We start from the raw sequence: 23,460 nt of genomic DNA, 5'->3' as shown, positions 1-23,460 counted from the left end.
ATTTATTTTTGTTTGTTCATTATGCGAATGGCGTTCGCACATCGTTCATCCGATTGAGTTGAAGTCTGTACAGTTGTTGTTGGGATTTGCGGGTAGGTTTCTGACATAGTGCTATCAACATACAACCATATGCATATATGTGCAATGTTATAGCATAATTATGAAAGATCTCATATTTTTAAAAAGCAAGTTAGGAGTGTCCAAATAAAACAAAAGTTTTCATAAAATTATTCATAATGTATTAAACTATAATTCAAAGTTACATCAGTTCTAATACAATTTTTATAGTAAGAATATTGCTAGCAGATGGCGGGCGGGCGGTTCGCTTGCTGGATATCGACAAAATAAAGTAAAATGCGAATTTTTCTATTTCTAAACAACTTTTCCTAGAATATAATCATTTATTAATCAGTTACTATAATTTGATCACACCGTAGAGAATTTGGTGAAAAATATAAGTAAAATTTTAAAATACTGAGCTGAATTACTAAGCGCTAACTACTCCTTTTTCTTTGGACTAAAACTGATTAATAAACTTAAAGTTAACAGATTACTAATAGCAAAAATGAATAAACTAACCTTTAATTAGGTTACAAAAGAAAAACCTATCCTTTACGCCTATAGCACATCGCCGGGAAACCAGAACAGCTAAAATACCGTCAAGTCATGACTCATGACATCCTTTAGATGACATCCGAAACAGAAGCGTAACGCCTTTATCATTGTTAAGCAGCTTTGCTTCTTTGGTTTGGCGGCGGAGATATGCTAAGGCCGTCAATGTAGAAATTAAATATCGGATATTACGTCCAAAACAAGTAGACTAATCTGAAAACGAGGTATACAACTGCGCAAACCGCCAGCTTGCAACTTCAGATTGGACCACATGTTTTGCGCTATGCCGTAGACGAGGCCCCGCCGCCACTAGTAACATAATATGGAGTTCCCGTAACAACACTAGGCATATTTACATGCAAAAATTGCCCTTGTCGTACATCTGTAAGCGAATAAAATACAATGATCCTTGCAAATAATAATAAAAATAATAACTTCACAACGCTTCTACTCCTTTCACTTTAAAATTAGCAGTCCATTTTGAAAATTTATCGATACGTAAATAAATAAAAAATACTTGGACAGAAAAAATAATTTTTAAAATAATTGAATGCATTAAAATATGTCAAAAATATAATTAACATTTAGAATAATGATTATATAAATTGATTGTTTAATAATAAAAATGGGTAAACATTGAAATATTTCGATTCGAATAAAAATAATTAGGTATGTTAAAAGATCACAGTGATAATGGTTAAAAAATTAAAATAATGTAGCTGAGATAAACAAATTATGAAATACTTATATTTTCAAGAACTGCGTGTTTCAATACAAGTTACATTCATATATAAATTACTTTATCATATAAAAATAATCCGTTCAGTAAGCCGTTTTTTCGCGATAGTAATGTTTGTTAGTAAATGTGCCAGCGGAGTATCTACACAACCTACAGAGATTTCTATTTCTTTTTTTACTTATGGCCATGTTTCGCGCGTCGTGACTGTTTTACAAAATCACACCAACACTGTACAAAACGAAGAATATAAGAAAATTATGTAAAGATAAAAAAGGAATGTTGAGTGGATGACCAAGCGACTAACTTTATTCTCGTGAAAAATAGTGGACATATAACCTTCACTGTAGTGTAAGCTGTTCTTAGCCACCCTAAGGTTTTAAAGAGGAAAATTATACCCAAGAATTTGGGAGGAATCAATGATCATAGTCCTAAATAACAAGGAGAATTAGATGGATGTTTGCACAATTGTCCACATGATTGCAAGATGTGATTTTCGCTAGACGAAAAATGACTCTTTAAAAAAAAAATACCATTAATAGACAAGTAAACAGATTTGATCACTAAAATGACACCTTTGAAAATTTTAAGTTGCCGAGTATTATATGTCTATGGTTGACATGTTCTTTTTTGTTTGAGGTAGAGGTTTTTCTGCTCAGAGGTGAAGCAAATGTTTTCTTTTGGTGACCAAGTGGACTACCTTCATATAGCGGATAGTTTCTGTTGCTTTATCGGAATAGTCATTAATGGATAGTTAATTTTCTTTGTAGGTAGTATAGACAGTAACACTGGTCAATTGATACAAACTCCACGCACGCTTGCATATGGGTCGCGTCCTAAGGCTTACTCAATTATGATACTAACAACTAGCTATGAACTATAGGATACTTATATCGAGAGTTCACGTTACATTCACTTACATATAAAAAATTTGCAATTTGGTTACAAATTAAGATGAATCTATACGCTTGCTAAAACTTAAGTCTATATACATTTTAATAGTATTTTTAAAAGATACAAATTAGGAATAAGCATGAAACATTATTTTAAGCAAAATCACAGACACTTTCCTTACAATCGGCCCCTTATGGACTTGTAGATTTTTAATTAGCAGTGTTCACTTATAACTCGGTACGAATGTTTTGTTGATTACATCACAAAATCACACACGTTTGAGCGAATTTCGATAGCGGTATACAGTAGTCTGATTTTCAACTTCGTGGAATGATGACTTTCAATGTTACCAGAAACAAGGCAGTTTCCACGAGAAAAGATAACGCATTCAAATAAAATATAAGATAGGCTAAAGATTTGAAGGAGTCAACGAAAAGCATAACTTTGTTTCAATTTATTAATTAAGTACTATTTTAATTTCAAGTGACACACTTTATTGAAAATCAATGTTAAAACAATTAATATAACCCATGCACCCTTGTATAAAATGACATCAGAGTTCCACAGAAATAAAAATCAGACTACAATAACCAACTGCAGACAATCACTCTGCAGCAGTTATGCAATACACTAAAGAATAAGAGAAACTTAGCACTTTTTTACTTAGAATAATAATATATTTCTTTTCTATGTGCACCTAATGAAATATTTTTTCCAATTTATCCATCAACCTAAAAACCTATTGTATAAAAAAATTAAATCAAATTTTTTATCACGTATAAAAACGATAAGTTTCTCTAATCCATATTTAATTTTTTTAATACATAATAGCATGCATACTAAGACGAGATGCTATGTCCAAAAACGCGCATATATCAACGAAACAGATAGGTGGGCACATATGACTATAATACGAACGTTAATAAAACTAAAGCTTAACATAACCCTACGATGAGCGTAACAATAGCTCGGGAAGAAGTCGCAGTTCTTTCAGCGTCTCTTCTACCATTGTTTACTGTCTTCAAAGAATGCAGTTTACACGTCTCCCTTGCTTTTACAACGGTTAACGCTTTACTTGGAATCTCGCTCGTCGAATGTATTTTCAATTTTAACAGTTTAATTTTGACATTTACAATGGACATTATAAATTATTCATTTTTAAACCATAAAAAGCCAGAAAGCAGACGGCATAATCTGGGCCTCATTTTAGTACACTTTGAAAAAAAATATAGTCATTTTGGATAAAACAATAAAAATAAAGATAAAAAAAAATAAAAAAATAAAGATATTTGGATCGTCTCCTTTAAAATGTCACGTAATTAAAAATGGTGTAATTGTAATCAAATTGATATAAAATAATAATAAAATGTCATTGCTAGTAATCGAAGATGTTTAGTTTATACATCTGTGGCGTTAGTTGCAATACAATACGGTCTCCAGTTCGCGTAAACTTAAAAAGGATAGTCGCACATTCGGCCTCAGTGATTTACAGCCACATGGGTTTTCCAGAAGTTATCCCTTGTGCTGCTCTGGCAGCGACTAGAAGTCAGAGTTACTTGCTATACGAGAGGCCCCTTGCGGTCGGTCGGCGAGGGGCGCACGTCAGGTGTCGTTGGGCGACCGCAGCGAGTGCAACGCGTTGCCGAGCCCCGACGGCCGTCGTCGCTCCAGGAACGTCTTCAGCTGAGTCGCCGACAGCGGCGTGTTACTCGCCTGGAAAAAACCTTAGCGTCAGATTTAACGCTCGAAGAACTATTACAAATAAGCGCATGACATACATGAATAAGACAGGTCACTTGAGGCCTACAAACAGAGACTTGAGGGTCATCAAAACAGCCTAGCAGTCCAACTTCTGGATGCCAGTTACAGCACGTTCCGCCTTAAGAGGACAAGATTGGCCAGCATATAGTAATACTTATCTTGAAGGGATGTCACATCGCTGGATGTGCAAAGCCTAAACTGATAAAACATTTGGTCCTCAAATCTGTTCATAGTCCACCGACTGATTGCAGATGGAAGAGATATGAAAAAAAAAAATGAAAAAAAAAAATAAGCGCATGAGACTGTGCGCACTTGTCGACATGTTGACGATGAATGAATGAAGAAGCTACCTCTTGGAACCAGGAGTCCCGCAGCGCGTCGCTGGGCGAGAGGCGGCGCGCGGGCGCGGGTTCCAGCAGGCGGCGGATGAGGCTCTGCGCGCGCTCGTCCACGCCCGCCCAGTGCTCCGGCGGGAAACAGTAGTCGCACTTGATGATGTTCGCAGTCGTCTCCTCGATCGACTCGTCCAGGAACGGTGACAGCTGGAAGCACATTTTATATTGACCCCACTGGACGACACTGGTACCGGATCGACCGACTTACTTTACCTGGCTGCAAGGAAGAGCTCATATTTATAAGCCTTTATTCATATATTGATGAACATATTATGCTTGTGAAGAAAGAGTTCACTGGTAGAAAAACAGTATCTGTGACGACATGCCCGAGCGATAAGGCCTAGCTTTGAAATCATATCTCCGATTTACTTCAGCTATTTCAGAAAATCTCCTTCTCAGTCTTTTATATTATCTATCGTATCTTTTAAATTGAAACTTCCTTATGCACATAGGAATGTTGATGGCAGTAATAGTGACGTATATGACGACATCTAAGGCGGTGGCTTTAGTCAAATGCTTAGATGGCACCACCACGCCGCCACTCAATATTTCTCCTTTGTTTCAACATAATGATATAGGCCTTGGGTAACAACTGTCAAAATTGATTTAAAAATAATAATCACCCCAGTGAGAAATACGTAAAGGAAGACACCGGTGGCCCAGGCGTCCCATGCGGGCGCGGGCGGGCGGCCCAGGACGCATTCGGGCGGCGCAAACTCGAGCTGCGCGGGCGCAGGCGGCAACACAGTGGCGCCCTCCGGCGCGCTGCCCGTCCCGCCCGCGCCCTCCAGCTCAACGGCGGAGCCCAGGTCCACCAGCTTCAACTGCGGCTGCGCACCGCCCAGCTCGACTAGGATGTTTTCCGGCTGGCGATAGATGGGAGTTTTTAGTTCATTGCGCATCATCAATCACGATCGAGAGTTTAATAATAAAACCGGCCAAGTACGAGTCAGACTCGCGCGCTGAGGGTTCCGTACTCGAGTATTTTTCAGACATTTTGCACGGTAAATCAAAAACTATTATACATAAAAATAAATAAAAATCTGTTTTAGAATGTACAGGTAAAGTCCTTTCATATGATATCCCACTTGGTATAGTTATCTTACTTTGAAAATTAAAAAACGCTTTAATTTTTTTAAAAATTATGTAACCACAAATTCGCGGTTTTCAGATTTATTCCTGTACTAGTTCTATAAGACCTACCTACCAGCCAAATTTCATGGGTAGGTCAACGGGAAGTACCCCATACGTTACTTGACAGACACGACGGACAGACGGATAGACAGACAGACAGACAACGAAGTGATCCTATACGGGTTCCGTTTTTCCTTTTGAGGTACGGAACCCTAAAAAATAAGCTTTAAGTCAATAAAAGTCGTGATGCAGTACTCACGCGCACGTCGAGATGCGCGACGTTGTTGGAGTGGAGCCAGTCGAGGGCGGAGAGCAGGTGGCGCGTGTGCGTGGCGACCGTGCGCTCCGTGTAGAGCGCGGGCTCGGCCGCGGCCCAGTCCAGCAGCGCGCCGCCGCCCACCAGCTCCAGCACCAGTGTGTGCGCGCCCGCGCGCGGCACCTCCGCGAACAGCGCCAGCGCGCGCACAACCGAGCCGTGCGCGCCGCCCGACAAGATGCGGTACTCGCGCATCGCGTCCGCGCCGCGCCCGCTCGCCACCTGCTTCAGAGCGACCCGCTGCCCCGTGCCGGTATCGCGAGCCGCCAGCACGCGGGCGGTCCTGCCGCGCCCGATCTCCTCCTCCAGCGCGTACCGGCGGGCGAACTGTTCCCGCTGCCAGGTGCCGCCCCCGCCGCACGTGGCGGGGCCCGACGCCGCCCCCGCCGCTCCGCTCCGAGCGCTCACCACCCGGAAGCTGTACGTGCCCGCGGGTAACTCTTCCAGCGCCAGCGTGTTCACCGCCGCCGGCGTCTCCGTAGCTCGCCGCCACTCTCCCTCGCCGACGCGGCAGTACTCCAGGTGTACGGCTTCCGACTCGTCCCACTGAACCACGAGGCCGCCGCCCGGGTGTGCGCGCACGGCGGGCACGCCCGGCGCACCGCCCGCGCCCACCGTGAGCCGCGCCGAGCTCTGCACGCCGCCGAGCTCGTTGCTGACGAGGCAGCAGTAGACGCCGGCGTCGGAGGCGCGGCACGCGTGGATGGTAAGCGTGGCGAGTCCATCGGGCGCGAAGGTGACGGCAAAGCGGCCGCCGTGGCGCAGCGCGCGCGTCTCGGGCGCCGTCTTGCGCCAGGAGGCGGAGGCGCGCGTGGCGAGCGCGCGGCACGCCAGCGTGGCCGAGGCGCCGGCCGCCACCGCCACGTCGGCGGCGGGCTCGGCCAGCTCTGGCGCGCGCAGCTCTGTCACCACGCCCTCGCTGGGCTCGGCCGCAGCGCCGCCGCCGCCGCGCCGCAGCTTCAGGCCCCACGCGCGCTTCGGCAAGCCCTGCCGCACGCACCGATCATAACGCTTAGATTACGCTCATACGATACGATACAAGCCTCTCATGCAAGCTCACCCGACTTTTCTCTGATAGTTGTGTCATCTGATCGTCGATCGTTTCGGTTATGTATTTCCTTATTACTATTTACAATTATTAAAATTAATGAACACCTCTGAGTCACAGTAAAAAAGAATTCCCGTGAATATCATACCTACAACAAAAGAGATAGAAAGCGTTAGCATAGTAATCATGCAAAAGAAATGGAGCAACACAAATATTGCAAAAATATAATATCATGACCTTAATATTAGAAAAGAAAGTAAAGAAAACAGAATATATGAAAATATTACAGTAAGAAGTACCTTTGTTACTTCGTAATGTTGATATTTTATTCTGGTCAGTGTTACATCAACGTGGCGTTTATAGATGCATGAAGTAAAATATTGCAAATAAAAATAAAAAAAAGCTTGTAAAGTTGATATTTGTGAAAAAATTAGATGCAATGTTTATATTCCATTTTTTAAAATAAGTAGGTAGGTACTATAACATTTTTTTTCTTGCACCATTTTTCTAAATTTATGATAATTTCTAAATAAAACTGCGGATAGACATTGGTATGTACATGCAAGAAAAAAATAGAAACATGAGAAAAACAAGCAAAAAATAACAAACCCTGAAGTAGGTTATTTTATTAGTAATCTAACTAATTAATCAAAACCGTATTAGTACCACTGTCACCTAGTATAGATCGTTATTGATCTAAATTAGTGCCATATCGTCTTAGTACGTTTGTTAATTCTCTTTTCTAATAAAAAGTGCCTTTTTTGATGACAACTTGAACTCAGCTTTACTACTCGTATCTTTTAAATACGACTAGCGACTCGCCCCAGCTTCGCATAGGTAGCTTATTAATTTCCTAGGCTTAATGTCACTCAGGAATGATGTAACTTTCAGTTAGTGAAAGAATTTTTAAAATTGGTTCAGTAGTTTAAGAGATACTTTCTACAAACGAACTTACAAACTTAACCTCTTTATAATATAAGTGTAGATTGATATTTGGTACGATGAAAACAAAACTGAGTTGAGTTGTTATCAAAAAATTGCACCGTCTCGGTTCTATCCTCCACTCTGTATATGTGCGTGCACCTTTATACAACCTTTGTACAAGGTTTCAAGTTATGTCTATTGTAATTTGTACAATATGTTACTATTGAAGGCAACATAACGAGTTTTAGTCGTCAACCATTCATCTATTCATCCATTTGTATTGTATCCATATTATTATCTACATAATATTTATGCAGTATGACCACTAAAATAGACATATACAAATACACTGGAAAAGGTGTGTCATTAAAAATAACAGTTACTTTATTCGCCGATTCGAAGCGCCCCACTGAGCGTACCGAGAATTAAATGTTTGAGTTGTCACTATGTTGATAGGTGTCTTCATCACTAACATTTAGTTCCGAGTACGCTCACTGCTACTATCAGCTCCAAAATGGCGAAAATCAAGTTTGCTTCAAAAACAACTCGAGAACAGCATATCCAGTGTACTTATATTCTCTATCCACGAACGGAAGTTAGTATTAGGGCACTCTGTTACGTAATCCCATACAAAGACAAAAAAGACGAACATAGGGATCGTGATAGAGTAGTCACTCAAAATGGTTAACGCGCACTGGCTTTTTTTGTCTTTCTCTAAACTGTAGGTAAGTGAGTATGACCGCCACTGAATACCGGAAATTAGATATTTACCCGCTTACCACAAAAACTTTAGGCGCAGTTTAGACAAACGTTTAAGGCGTGTAGCGGTGTACCCCAAACAATCGCTTGTGTATAAGGTGAGTTTAAACCTTGTTTAAGTTTTTGTGGTGAGACCCTTAATTTTTCTTGCAAAATTTCCAGACAAAACATTAGTTATGAAATAAGTTGCATAAATTAATATAGACTGGCCATATACGGACAGCTTTGACAGTCGGACGGACGAATGTTGATCAACTGCATTTGAATAAACAACTTCTAAAGCAGTGCACCTTTTTTAAATACCTATTGATAAAAAAGAAGGGTAATTCATTTTAAATTAACAACGTACAATTTCAATGAACAAATTGAAACATTGGCGTCGATTCTGTCTTTCTCTAAACTAAATTTAGAGTATCTGCATCCACTTCTTTTTGTATTGTTAAAAGAGGACAGTAATAAATTTAAAGAATCTAAATTTTAGTGCAATCTACAAATTTAAACAACAGGCTCACGACCTGCGCCTAAAATCATGATGAGGTTTGACTGCATTGGTAAGAAAAAGATGCGAATACTCTTAAATTTAGTTGCCATCAGATTCAGTACCAATGAAAAGAAGATTATACAAAAGTGACTGTTTCAAGCTGTCCATGTATGTGCTCTCTGACCTACTGCTGTGAAGATAGATGGTAGGCCTGAGCTTCTTTCATGATATTGTACTTTTTTTTCTTTGAATTTATCTTCCAATTCCGGGGAAATTTGCGAAAACTTCTAAATAGTGTTCGAGTACAGTCCAAAGTCTGTTATAATACATACAAATTAGAGTAGAAATAGATATATATAATCAAGGTTGTAGATTATTATTAACCTTGCTTTTCCACTGAAGTGGAGCAGAGTGGAGACGTGTGTCTTCGACCAATCACGGTAATTAAAAAAACATATCATAACGATCTGATTGATCTATCGAATATATCTCCGGTCTATTCCACTTCAGTGGACACGCCTTCTTAAGGCCGGTAATATACTTAGACTTCAGATGTATAGAGCGAACTTTACTTTGCTCACTGTTAAAACGAGACAGTGTCATATTGCTGACGTCTGCCTCGTTTTAACTGAAACTTAAGTTTGAGCAAAGGACACTCTAAAGATCTTAGCATAATATACCGGCCACGCCCGTCTCAACACCATGCACTTGTCTGAATCAAATATTACATCGTAGTATAACACCAGGTCGTTGTTTGTAGTATATCTATCTGGTAATCCAGCACATAAACGAGCGACTAAGACAGACGCGTCGCGCCTCCCCGCTGGCCGCGAATGCATGGCGCTGTTTTGGTTGTAATTGTGACTAATTCATAGTCATTTCCACATACAATTCTTGCAAAAAAGCAACCTATCCACTAATTTATAGCGTACTTACCATTCTTTTAGTTTTTATTGATCTACATTGTACCTATTTACATAGTAAAACAGAGCACAGTAAAACCGACTCTATTTTTTGTGGCACTGAATGTAACGAAAATAATTTACAAATATAATAATATAATAAACGATTCACGAGTGCGTGGCTCATGGTTGTGTTCAAGTCGTATCTATATAAGTGTGAATGTGTGCGTGTACGAGCGCTTTACAGGCACGCACACTTACGTAGTGTGCATGTACACGACGTAACCGCAAGTTCACGCGCGCTCGTGAATCGTAAGAACTATAAAGCGTGGCGTATACTACAGACCGGTAAACTTACGCTATTTGAACTGTATGTGTCACTTGGTGTGGAACCGAGCGGCGTGTGCAAGCACTTTGGTCTGTTGGCAGTAGAACTCACATTGTGGTGTTGCGGCGAAGTCGGGGTGAGGGGCGCGTCGGAGGCCTTCTTGGAGTCGTCCCTCGCGCTCGAGGGCAGGTTGATGGTGTTGGCCTTAGCGTGAGCGCGCTGCGTGCGCCCGCGCAGTTCAGGTGCGAGCCGCCCGCCCACAGACGGCGGCACGCTCTCAGTCTTGCGGAGCCCGCACCACCCCTCACCCGTGCTACCGGGACGGGAATAGGACATTTAAATAAAAACAAAAACGAACTAAACAGGACTGAGGTAGACCAGCTTTCTATCATGTCTGTTATGTTTTAGCGTTTAAACGCTACTATCGTGAGTGATAATGATCTTTATAAATACATGTATAAATCTAGACTTTCGAGTCGAGCGTATAGTCGGCATATTAGTACTATCCAAATGTAGGGAACGTCATTCAGCGCAGTGACACTGACGTGGCGTATAGTGTTGCTGGGCTTGAATGATATTCCCTACATTTGCATTGTACACTACTTATCTGCGGCGGCATCATTGACGCGACAGACGTTCGACTCGAAAGTTTACCATTCCGGCTCAATCATTGCTTTTTGTCGGGGTATGTCCGACTAGTTCAGGCGACGCGGCACTCAGTTTACTCAGACTGCTAAGCCAGCGTTGCGGAAACGGACTCACAAGGCCCTCAGACGGGTCTAAAACTAATTAGGCATACTCGGGCAAAAAGTATTTGAACTGATTTATACATATTATTTATTTATGTTGAGTTTATTTTTATTAAATTCAAATTCAAAAAAACGTTTATTTCATATAGCCCAATTTTTTAAAATAAAAATATCGAGCAAACGAGCAGGTGGATCACCTGATGTAAGTGTGCCACCGCCCATGATCATTTGCAGTACCAGAGGAACCGCCAACGCGTAGCCAGTCTCCAATCGTCCATCCAAATTACAAAAGATGGTTTTAATTAGCTTTATATGGTCACGGAATAAGTAAATAATTTAAGTGTCATTTAAGCTAGTTATCTGATAAGAAAAAATTACAGTTATGTAAAATTTTCTAATGTCTCGATTTAAATGTAACTGAACTGCATGATTAATGATAAAATACGATAATAGTAATTAGCCAAAAGAGCGTTATCGTTTTGCATTGCGTTGGCATTATGTGTTACTTTGGCTCGAAGCTGGCCTCACTGAAATAAAACTAAAAATAACTAATAAAATAAGCATGCGGGACTAAAAAGCATGAAACCACAAGCATTTTTATTCACATTTATTGGTTACATGTGTAACATACACGTAGTACAGTGTTATTTAAAGGGATTATTTATATTTACATATTCTCATTTTATAAATATGGTAGGTATAGTAAATATGTATATATACAAGAGATTTTATAAAATTAATTATTATTAAGCAGAGAGATAAAGATATATTTTTGAAAATACAATCTTCCTCGATAGTAATTTGCAACAATCGAAATAGACTGTTTTTACAGAGTTAGTCATATTATCTTAATAGACAAAATATAGAAGAGATGTTATTTAGGATTAGTGTATGCTATTCTAGGTCACTAGTGGAACAATACTAAATACTAGAACAATATACAGCGATGTTAATAACTTAAAACACTTCACAACTCTACTGGAAATAACTTATTTTTAATGAATAATATAAAAATAATGATAATCATTATAAAATAATATTATATTGTAATAATAATCCTATTAAATAAAAAATTATTTATGATACAAGATTAAAAATCGTACGTTTTTAAAAAATATATACAGATACACCACAGGACAACTTATAGTTATGAAATTCTAGATGATACAAAAAAATCATCAAATATGAAACGGATCACTTAAATGCTTTTATTAATATAAGTTACGTTAATTTTGCACAAAAAATTTACATTTTTTTTGCCTGGTGGAAGACATCACGACTTTTACCATTACGGTTATTACCGTTCCAATTATCCAATTTTATAAAGTGATTTTTCGAATAACCTGCCATTAATAGTTTACCAATTATTATCTATTGATTAATTATATGAAGCTTTTCTCTTTTCTTGTCTGTAAGCAAATCTTTATGTGTATTCTATTTTCAGAATATATAGTAGTAAATTAAATAATTAATTAGTTCTTGCAATGATCTTTTCTAAATTAAGTACTTACGTATTACATCATTATTAACATCGAAAGCGTAGCTTTATACTGAATACACAAATACTTCCCCATAAATGCTGTCACTTATAAATCGAAATGTAATTTTTGCCGCATTTGTGTACTCAGTCGTTAACCGTCTTAGTTTTAAAATTATCGTATTACACCTAAACATTTCGCCAACATCTTTCCACCTTAAACTATCATACTTAGCAAATGAAAAGCGATTGTACAAATCAAATTGGCCCCACATATTTAAAAATTAACATTCTAAATCATACTGTCAACTCGTAACTAAATGGACGACAGCTCAATCACTATTTGTTGAGAAATGGTAGGGTAAAGTGTGTTTTATAATTTTATTATTATTTAATACTAGAGTAAACACTAGATACGCGATTATAAGTTACACCTACTGGATTCGCAATTTAACGTGCTTTACTAGAGATTGCATAAATGTAAGAATATAATTTAAGAACAAACTTTATTCATTTTACTTGAATAGATAATAAGAAATTGTACGTGTATTACCAACGTTACGCGTGAGAAGCCGACTCTACTTATACAACATGTTAGCGAATACTCTCAAGGTCTGGGTCCACTAACTATACCTACTCAAACTCACGTTACTCTTACATATTTCATACAATTCAATTACCCCAGGTCGTGTATCCAGTCTCTCATCTTAACACTAACCGAATGAGTATTAATAACGATTGGTCTTACGTCTATCGATATTTAAATACTATGCAGACTTTGTGTATTGTATTATTACGACGCTACATATATTAAACAAGGCGAAAAAGGAATCTATTTTTTTTTTGTTATTTATGACAATTAAATTCATTACTCCTACTATGCAATTGTGACATAGTCGTATTCACGTACAATAGCTTGTTCGATTTAAGAAACTCTCTAGGTTTTACTATCCAGACGAATATTGTTGCTATGAGAAAAGATGTCACAAACTCAAACTGTCGGTCGGTTCCCAACGAGTCACACCTAATCATATAACAGTGTGACCCGTAGGGAATCTATCGATTTTATTCCCATCGAGTCACACAGACCCTATCGACGCTCACGTGGTCATGTCTGCGTAGTTGATTTAATTTTATTCGAATGTAGCCTATACGGTTATTTGAATAAAAATTGATATGTTTAGTGTTTTATAGTATCAGCCGAGTTAAATACTCACCGCCTTGATGTTTGACGCAGATTTGACCACGGCACATTGCAAGTTATCGCAAAAGACTGCTACGGTTAGCTGTGGCCGTTACGTAGAACGAATATTAATCCGGTCTCTTAAATTACATCCAATATCCGATGTAAAGCGAGATTATTATAATAATATAACTAACTACGAATCAATTCCAAAGATTTCTTGAACACTAAGGGATTAACTACGTGATTATTAATAATAATAATTTTACTAATCAATTAACCTCCAATAAATACGAGACATGAATTGGCAGTATATTATTGCGATAATAGTTTTCGTTATGGTGGTTACATATTTATTATTACTTATTAATACAATATGAGTATAATGAACGTTAGTTTTGCGTCGAACTTTGCGCTTGCGGAATAACTCCTTATTGATTGCTATAAAAAATATTTAGTATGATTAAAGATATGATAGTATAACAGCATGCATACAACAAAGACATCAGTTTTCCCCTCCACTTTTAATATGGATACCTTAAATTCAGAAGTGAATAGGCATCTTGACTAGGCAAGCACGCTCCATTTTAGACTGCATCATCAATTGCAAGCAGGTCTAATTGCAACCAAGCGCTAGTCTATAAATTAAAAAAGAACAGGCACTTTTTGTGTAAATAATGGCTTTCATGGTATACCTATTTCGTTTAAATATATTAACTAACAAAAGTGACTTTACTGAAGCAATTATTTTCACAAGATACCAGTACTAGAGTTATTTCTATGATGATGTAAATTTTATATCATATTGTCAAAATAATGAACTTAGTTCTTGCTTACTCCATTTCAATCCATACTAATATTATAAATGCGAAAGTGTGTCTGTCTGTCTGCTACGTTTTCACGGCCCAACCGCTGGACCGATTTTGATGAAATTTGGTACAGGCATGGGCTACATCCCGGGGAAGGACATAGGCTACTTTTTAACCCGGAAAATCAAAGAGTTCCTGCGGGGTTTTAAAAAACCAAAATCCACGCGGGCGAAGCCGCGGGCATCCTCTAGTAAATAATAAAGCACTTAATAGGTTTTTGATATATGTACTTAATTAAAACTTTGTTATCTATATGCTATAAAATACGTTATTACGAAGCAAGGTCGAACGAAACCTTGTCTTTTCTTCATCGCATTTACGGCAATGTTTTGAGTTAATAGAAAAAAATAGTTTCCGTTTTGATAGGGTTATTATAATTAATAATACATAGTTACTATAATTTGAAGCATATAAATTGTTATCTCGGCAAACAAGTTTCACATCATAGTCATTTATAACTTGAATGATAAAGTACCAATTTTGATGATAACTTTATTCATAGGGGACAAGAATATGCCCATTTTTTGGCCTACTATTATGGCTAACAAATGTTCTACATATTAATTATTAATATATTAAGTGTAGGTTCTCTGCAATTCTCTGTTAAACTTTATGCATCTTTAAAATAAACGTATGAAACTTGGTCGTCGAAAACAACGTAACGTTGCGTTAACACCGGGCCAAAGAGCGCCAACGAAAAATTCGACTTGAACCATAGTATAAAATTGAACATCAGTGTAAATTAACAAGTGTAAATTAAAAATTTATAACACCCCCGACAAGTGAAGGTTACAGTAACTAGAAAAGAGCTGATAACTTTCAAACGGCTGAACCGATTTTCTTGGATTATAGCTAAGAACACTCTCGATCAAGCCACCTTTCAAACAAAAAAAACTAAATTGAAATCGGTTTATTAGTTTAGGCGCTACGGTGCCACAGACAGATACACAGATACACACGTCAAACTTATAACACTCCTCTTTTTGGGTCGGGGGTTAAAAATAATATACAAGGTGTTAGATAACATCCCAGCAAGCTGAGGTTAGAAGTTTTATATAGATGTATCTACTAAAATAATCGGTCAAGTGCGAGTCAGACACCGATGGTTCCTTACTCGGGAATTTTTCCGACATTTTGCACGATAAATCAAAAACTATTACTCATAAAAAAGAAATAAAAATCCTACGGCCTTTCATATGATATGCCACTTGGCATAGTTATTTTACATTGAAAATTGAAAATACTAATATGATTTGTTCTTGAATACATTTTAATTTATTTTGCAATGTAATCAGGCAGACGACAAAGTGATCCTATAAGGGTTACTTTTTTCTTTTCGAGGTACGGAACCCTAAAAAATAATGAGCCTCATAGCGTGACACCCGTAGGAGAGAGGACTTACAGAATTTGTTTCAATTCCAATGTAACCCTACAAAGAGCTAATCACGGAAATGAACTCGTAAACAACTTCTGTGAACTCGAAAAAGTTTGAAGAAGTTTTTCAGACAACAGAAGAATCTATGGTACTAACTGTTTGGTACTAGGTATAGTAAATACTTCATTTGTCATGTTATATAAACACGCTGTATATATTATGTAACCCCCAACAAGTCAAATGTACGGGTCTACGTCTTTCTCTAATGGCTATTTTGTACGAAGATGTGTACACATTCGTTCCCTTTTCTGTTGCACACATCTTCATACAAAACAGGCATTGAAAGTAGATAAAATCCGAACTATCTAATACACATGTATTAGATAGTTCGGATTTTAACTCTAATCGTCTATAAGGCCTATCGAGCCGTTCATTCAGTATCCACTTCTGCGGAGCGGAGCGATTGTGTTCAACAGACTAATCAGATTACTGATAGATGAAGTGAAAAAAAAAACTAGTTAATAAGTTAATATTAATAAAGGTTAAGTGCGAGTCAGTTTTCCTCAATTTTAATGAAAGTGTACTAGATGCAGCCCGATTTGTAACATCTACTTTTAACTCTCTACTATAACAGTTAATACAGAAACAGCACGCTGACAGACAGATGGACGGACAAACGGACATGACGCGGAAGCTTAGTAATAGGGTACCGTTGCCACCTTCGAGTCTCGAATACTTAAAATGATTACGTCATCCATCAATACTAATCTGATTGTTCTGCTAATCACATCTTCACCCATCTCCGCTTTGGTGGATACCGCACCTCAGTGTCTGTAAGTATTGTAACGGTCTATAACCCCGCAATCGGCGCTCATTGGATCGGCTTGTACGCAGCATAAGTACTCATAGAAGCGATGGCAATAGTTAAAGTTCAATACTTACGCAGTGGCGTTAGCGTCACGGTGCTTGATTAGGCTGGGGTTCTCCAGGAAGGCACCGAATTCTTGCTGCGACTTAAGAATAGTAGACAGAGTCGAGATCCAGTGGTTGCGGCGAGCTTCGGGCGCCCGGCACAGGAATGACTGCTTCTTAGACGGCTTAGTGGTATCAACCGTGTGGATAATGAACATATTAGTGCCCTCCACCTCTTCTAGTTCCATTTTATTGATCTGAAGCAAGATTATTGCTCAATAACTAGACTATCCTTCCGGCGTCCGTATTTCCTGCCACGTATAACTTAAATACCTTTAAGGCAAGGGTGAATAGGCATATTTTAGGCAATTACGCTCATCATCATTGCTTTCTTTAAGGCATGATTATTGTCAAGCGCAAGTCTATCCTGCAAAAATACCCGCTTAGCGGTTAAGACTTCAGCCTCTTATTTGGCTGGTCTACTTTTCGGAGTTATGTGCGTTTTAGGTAATTCAATATCACTTACTTTAACTGTAAAGGAAAATATCACGAGAAAACCTGCATGCCTGAGAGTTCTACGTAATCTTCTTGAACACCTGGGAAATTTACAAATCCGTACATAGCCAGCGTGGTGAACATGGCATAAACAGTGTAAACGACTTCAGTGACGCATTGCTATTCTTTTGATCAGTCTATAATCTACCTAGTGGCGGTCTGCCAACGTTGACTTGCCGATGTGAGGTCGCGATTCCAACACTTACCTACTTACAAAAAACTTACTTAAAAATTGTAACTCTAAAAGAATCGAACATGACATACCAGCACGTGGGCCTTATAGTTGTATGTAGGGCTGGTGAACTGGGTCTTCTTGCCAACGGCCTCCGCGAAGATCACGCACTGCTGGAAGAGGAACACGTGCAGCTCCTTGCCCTTGTCGTTCGAGCAGTTCGCGTCCGACACCACCAGCGGCTCTTGGAACATGAACTGTCCTTGCGCGGCTATGTTGCCCTGCAATACAACGAGTACGGTTGCTCTCAGGTACCTACTGAAGATCAGAGCTGTGTTTTAACAGACACTGAGCGAAAATGCTTGTTTTAACAGGCATCAAAACAATTTAAAATTAATAACGGCGTGTCGTTAAACCCAAAGAGATAATTATTAAATTAACAAAAATCTTTCATTAGCCTTGCCATATTTGGAAAATAACAGATCTGCTGAGCAAAAAAGTTTCAAAATGAAATCGGGGCGCGATTCAGCCGCCATTTTTAATTTCGAAAACCCGTAATCGCTTTCCGTATAGCAATAAAGTTAATGTCGGTAATTCTTGCAATTTGTAATGACTAACTTTAGTGAGTAAATGGATCATAAACCATTGTGTTGTTCTTCTGACCAGGATACAGTTACCCGCCAGAACATAGGGTAAAACAGCTTTAAAAAAGGAGAAACTATAGTAAAACTAGATACACACTATAGTATGGATGTACTGCTCCATCCGTTTGAGAGACGATGCCACGCAATAGCACATACATATAATTTTAAAACGTATCCCCATTCTTTGGATGAAAAGTTGTAAATGCGTAGCGTTCGTTATCTTGAAGCATAGCCTAAAGATTAAACCAGCTTTGTTTGTAAATATGATCCTCGACAATGACTAAAATAATTAGCAAAGAGTTATCGCAGTTAGATTCACCATTCCGCTGTGGTATCTCAGTCGAAGTTTCATACGAGTAAAGGAAGTTACGAACCCGCATACGTACATAATTACATCATTTTATAAGCATTCTGACTTGAGATGGCCGACTAGCAGGTAAAGTGCAATCAAAGTTCTAATTTGCTTAATTTGGAGTGCAACGCAGTGTTTACGATATAGTTGAGAAAGTTAACCCTACACCGGGCCAAATGTTTCGCAGCAAAATAAATCCACAACATTCCGTTCCAAGTACGGACTAATAATATTATGTTTCGATTTCGATATGGTAAATATTTTAAAACAATTATTCGCCGGAATTATAAAATTGCACATTTATTTTGTCAACAAAATAAAAACATATGTTTCGCACAGGCAAATAAAAAATATGGTCATTTGTGTCATTCGTGTTTTATGGTGCAATAAAGTATATATACAATACATACATACATATGGTAAAAAATTTTGTATATAAATATGGCAGAACAAATCGACAAATAAGGAGGTAATGTAAGGCTACGACTCGAGTCGGGAGTGGAACCTGTAGTCAATACAGCAAGAGAGTCTTCTGATGATGAGATCTCAAATTTCATACTAAACTTAATAGGACATATAAATAAACATGTGCATAGAACGAGCATTCAGGCCTCAAACTAAATCTTACCGTAAATCCCTGCAGACGTCCGACCTCCATCATATTGTTGGCGTTCTTGGGAATGGTAGAGGTGCACTGCACGGCATCGCGGAGCGCAGCGAGCACGTGGGGAGGCTCGTTGGCAGTCTCGGAGTAAGTTAGTATTTTCTTCACCAGCAGGTGGTATTTTTGAATGCGCTGAATCGGCTTGATCAAAAGATCTCCGAGCTAAAACAAATGCAAAAAATATTGTTATATTATCGACTATGAACTGGAAATCGGTCTATAGCTATCTCCAATATCTCAATTTTGACAACTCTAGAGGATAAAGGAAAAACTTGTTTCCTTTAGTTGAATTTGTGATTATATACGCGTATGTAGGTGAAGCTTCGCTAGTATGGGAACGTACTTTTCAAACTTTTGTTGCAAATTGGATAACTGTTTTGAATGTGTCACTGCAGAGTACTAAATAATATAAAGTGAAATCGATGAAGTTTTAGATAGGACATGTTGCCCGTTCCCAGCCGATGTTTTTTCAGTGATATGCCACAGTGTGAATATAATCACCAAAGGTTGCCTGTAAGAGATTGCTTTAGCAATAAGGCCGTCCCTGCACCCTTTGTGTAGTTTGTTAAGTATGCATGTACTGATTTTTTTGTAATGTGCGTGTGCAACAAAGACTGCTAAATAAATAAAAAATAAATAATCCAAAGAAGTTTCATACTATCGTGTACTTGTATGAATCTTACTATGTATCAATGTATTTTCAAATTGTAGCATAGGAAATTCGACGTAATATAAAAAATTAGACGTACTTGCAGCTTGTGGCCGAGCTTTTGGCGCAACTCCTGGAAGTAGTGTTCGTGCTCGGAGACGATGTATTCGGATACGGGCTTGTTGCGGCAGTAGATCTCATACATGTTGATCTTCCGCTCGAGGAAGCCGCGGAACAATGGGCCCAGCTTCTCCGGCGACTCAATACAGGCCTCCACCTCCCGGACGAATTTGCTGCACAGGACAATCATTTATCGCAATCTGAGAGTTGACACCTTCTCGAATGAGGTCACCAGCGAATAAGAGCGGGCGCGGGCAGTAGCAGTTGAACGTTGATCAACATTCAACGGCGGACAGATCGCTCGAGCAGCGTTGGCAGCTGCGTGAACAGTCTTTGTCAACTAATCGAGCGCTTTCGTGAACGATAATGTAAGGAAGATTGTAGTTCGCTATGCAAACCCGCTCTCTCAAACACTATTGCTAAAAATTACAGGTCACTGTGTGGTCACAATTTTATATTCACCCAATAAATCAGTACACGAGATTGCTAGAACGACAATTACCATCGCATAGCAGGCAATTAAATATTCGCTTTGCAACTAAGATAAACATAACTCATTAATATTTTGTTTGTTTTAATATTATAAACCATTCCATCGTAGATCAAAGACGCAGAAGTGAAACATCCCATTCCGTTTTAAAAGTAAAACATTTTCATTTTGCAGTACTGTTAAAAATAAACAGCAACATTCATTTAATTTTAAAATAATTACACTTTTTTGTAGTGTGTTATCTTCATTTATTGCATTACGTCAGATAAATATTGTCTGACGAAACACCGATCTCGAGGTTTCTGATAATATCTAGGCCAAGCGTTGTGCAAAGAACAAGAATCAGGTAGATTTCATTTGGGTTTTTAAAATTATTCGTTACCGCGCGGACAGTGTATTAAAAATTACCGATGACTGACTGAATTTTTTTACATCAACATAGCAATAACATATCGTTTAAGAAAAATATATACATTATTATTTAGTAATGTTTTGTATACTCACTCGCGATGCCATTCGTAGATCGCCTCAATGTTGCCAAATATCATCCTCAGCCGTCGATCACGGAGTCCTTCCGGCACTGGTGGATCGGCATTGAGATCCTGAACACGAATGGCTCGCATTATTATTTATAATGCTATATTATATTATATGCTAAATTGTTCGGACCGCTTTGTCTGTCTGTCTGCCTGTCTAGGTATCTGTGGTATCGTAGCTGTTAGAATGCAGCAGTTGGCGTTTAGACATTGACCGAGGTCTAATGAAGAAGGTAGGTGGTCATAGGAACTCAGTTAGTATCAAACGTAGATCTACAGACTTTGCACTCCTTGGATTTGTCTTAACTAGTACATGGTAGACACATAGAGTTCAAGTTCTACGTAGAAGCACAAAGTTGATGCCACGTCAGTTAAGAGGGCTCTCTCCGTCACTCGTTTCATACAATCGTAGTTCCAATTTCATTTGAATATTAAGCAACCAAAGTCCATGTTTTGCAGACATATTCTAGAAACTAATATCTATGTCTGTGGTTTTCCAGATTTCTGTTAAAATATTCGGTTTCAAAGTTACGCGGTCTTAAAAATTTTCATACAAATCTTTGAGCCCCTGTAATTTTAAAACTACCTATTTTTAGAAAAATCTAAAACACCACAGACACAGATATTAGTTTCTAGAATATGTCTGCAAAATTTCATGGACTTTGGTTGCTTAATATTCAAATGAAATTGGAACTACGATTGTATAAAACGAGTGACGGAGAGAGCCCTGTTTAATCAAACATAAACCTAAACGTCAATCGAATCGGGGCTCATTAATTTTCATTTTACTCTAGCTTGTACTTTTGCCAATCCTTGTGGACAAGAAAACACGTTAGAAAATAATGAAATCAATTTTTAACTAAACATAATTTAAATAATAAAGATGACTAACAGTCTTGACTCAGAGTGCAGATTGAAAGGAGAGAAGAATAGAATATTTGCATATTTGCATTCGCCGAGCTAATGTGACCTGTTCTTTTTTACGTGTTTTATAAAAATAAGATTATTTCTCAAGGCTTTTCCATTGGTTTAACGAGTACCCTAGGGTACGATATCTAATCCACTTCGCTAATAATCTGTAATAGATTGATGTATTCTACTATTAGTTACTAAGTCCTGGAAAATTGTTACAACAGCTCAAACTATGATGAGTTTGCATCGCTTTCTAACGCTGCATCACTTTACTAGTAACTTTCACTCAATTATTGTTAAGCTGGCATCGATAAGTTCCCTATCCATCATTAATATCAAAATATTTATCTATCTATTTACTTAATTAGCTAAAACAATGAGTCGAGGCTACACAGTTACATTACACAGTTGATGAATTTCTTAATGTCAATGTTGCGTCGAAGCAAGCTTTTAGATATGGCCTAGAATGAATATGGTAACTTTTTACGATTTCAAAAGAGTGAGTAACTGCCGAGTTACTTGCCGGCTCTTCTCAGTAGAATCTGTTTTCCGAATAGGTGCTAGAGTCACAAACACAGCGTCACAAGAGACACTAGTTACCCTACATAAAAAAATACATTTAGATTTTAGATTTTTGAATTTCTTACCTAAAAGGTTTTCTGATATATTCAATCGGAATAATTTACTACTTTAGTAACGGCAACCAAAACAAACAGTGTAAGAAAGGAGTAACGAGGGAGAGAGAGAGAAATACAGAAATGTTTTATTACCATCATGTGCTTCATGTAGCCGTCACAGACGAGGCGCAAGTCGGAAACGTAGACTTCCTCAGTTTCGTAGAGTTCCCTCAGAACGTACTCGCGCTTTTTGAGAGTGGCCTCTACACAATCGGCACTAGCTGCGGCCTCTTCGTCTTCGCCCTCTGCGCCTCGAGTCGCTCCTGCTGCGCCACCTCCGTGCTGCTCCTATGTTAAACCAGGACTATGAGTACAATCTTTGAGCCCGTCACCGAAACTAAGCGTTGCAGAAAAGGTAACAAAGGGTCCCTTTGCAGGTAGTTTAAAATCGATTTAAATTGTTAGAAATGATACAAAATTATTAAAATGAAGGTACTTTAATTAAATCGATATTTGACTTATTCATATGGCATCTGCTGCGAGGAAGCCATCTTAAAAGAATTTGTATAAATACGGAAGTTTTGACGGTTTTTATTTCAGTCTCCCTCCGAAACTAGGAACGATTATTGAATACCTTCTGTGTTTAGAACGTGAACTGGATAAGATCAAGTGCTACGATAATCTAATTAAATAGCTTATTTCACCATTAGTTTTCAGATTAAACCTCTCGATAAACCACTACGCGTTGTGAACTGCGTACCTCGCGCATATTTTGGGAGGAAAGCTCAGTTATTTGGTAAATATACTTCAATAATAACTGCCTTTCTGAGTGACACTTACACTATTTAAAATATAATAAAATATTTTTGACCATAGTCTTAAGGATTCTGTGGA

General features: G+C 38.4%; 1 protein-coding gene and 1 long non-coding RNA gene across 8 annotated transcripts in view; one reads left to right on the top strand and one right to left on the bottom strand.

The window, feature by feature from the left end:
* Nucleotides 1-222: 222 nt before the first annotated feature.
* LOC123880464 (kalirin) overlaps nucleotides 223-23,460 on the bottom strand; it is a 110,786-nt gene continuing 87,548 nt past the window's right edge. For 5 of the 7 annotated variants that reach the window (XM_045928591.1, XM_045928594.1, XM_045928593.1 and 2 more), the window contains 11 exons: nucleotides 22,720-22,914; nucleotides 21,006-21,103; nucleotides 19,992-20,184; nucleotides 19,207-19,404; nucleotides 17,675-17,863; nucleotides 16,886-17,112; nucleotides 10,402-10,603; nucleotides 5,792-6,835; nucleotides 5,022-5,264; nucleotides 4,354-4,545; nucleotides 223-3,955 (listed from right to left, as the gene is read on the bottom strand). In XM_045928591.1, coding sequence (XP_045784547.1) covers nucleotides 3,845-3,955; nucleotides 4,354-4,545; nucleotides 5,022-5,264; nucleotides 5,792-6,835; nucleotides 10,402-10,603; nucleotides 16,886-17,112; nucleotides 17,675-17,863; nucleotides 19,207-19,404; nucleotides 19,992-20,184; nucleotides 21,006-21,103; nucleotides 22,720-22,914 — 2,892 coding nt within the window. In that variant the 3' untranslated portion in view covers nucleotides 223-3,844. Of the gene's footprint in view, nucleotides 3,956-4,353; nucleotides 4,546-5,021; nucleotides 5,265-5,791; nucleotides 7,045-9,248; nucleotides 9,377-10,401; nucleotides 10,604-16,885; nucleotides 17,113-17,674; nucleotides 17,864-19,206; nucleotides 19,405-19,991; nucleotides 20,185-21,005; nucleotides 21,104-22,719; nucleotides 22,915-23,460 lie in introns of those variants that run through there. The other 2 variants (XM_045928596.1, XM_045928597.1) reach the window with 2 other exon arrangements.
* LOC123880477 lies at nucleotides 10,610-14,200 on the top strand. Its single transcript, XR_006799264.1, has 2 exons — nucleotides 10,610-13,514; nucleotides 13,604-14,200. It is a non-coding gene; the product is annotated as an uncharacterized LOC123880477 (long non-coding RNA).

Source organism: Maniola jurtina, chromosome Z (genome assembly GCF_905333055.1).
Source record: "Maniola jurtina chromosome Z, ilManJurt1.1, whole genome shotgun sequence".
In the NCBI taxonomy this organism is placed as follows: domain Eukaryota; kingdom Metazoa; phylum Arthropoda; class Insecta; order Lepidoptera; family Nymphalidae; genus Maniola; species Maniola jurtina.
Note: the sequence above shows the minus strand (reverse complement) of the source record. Positions and strands in the feature narration are given on the sequence as shown.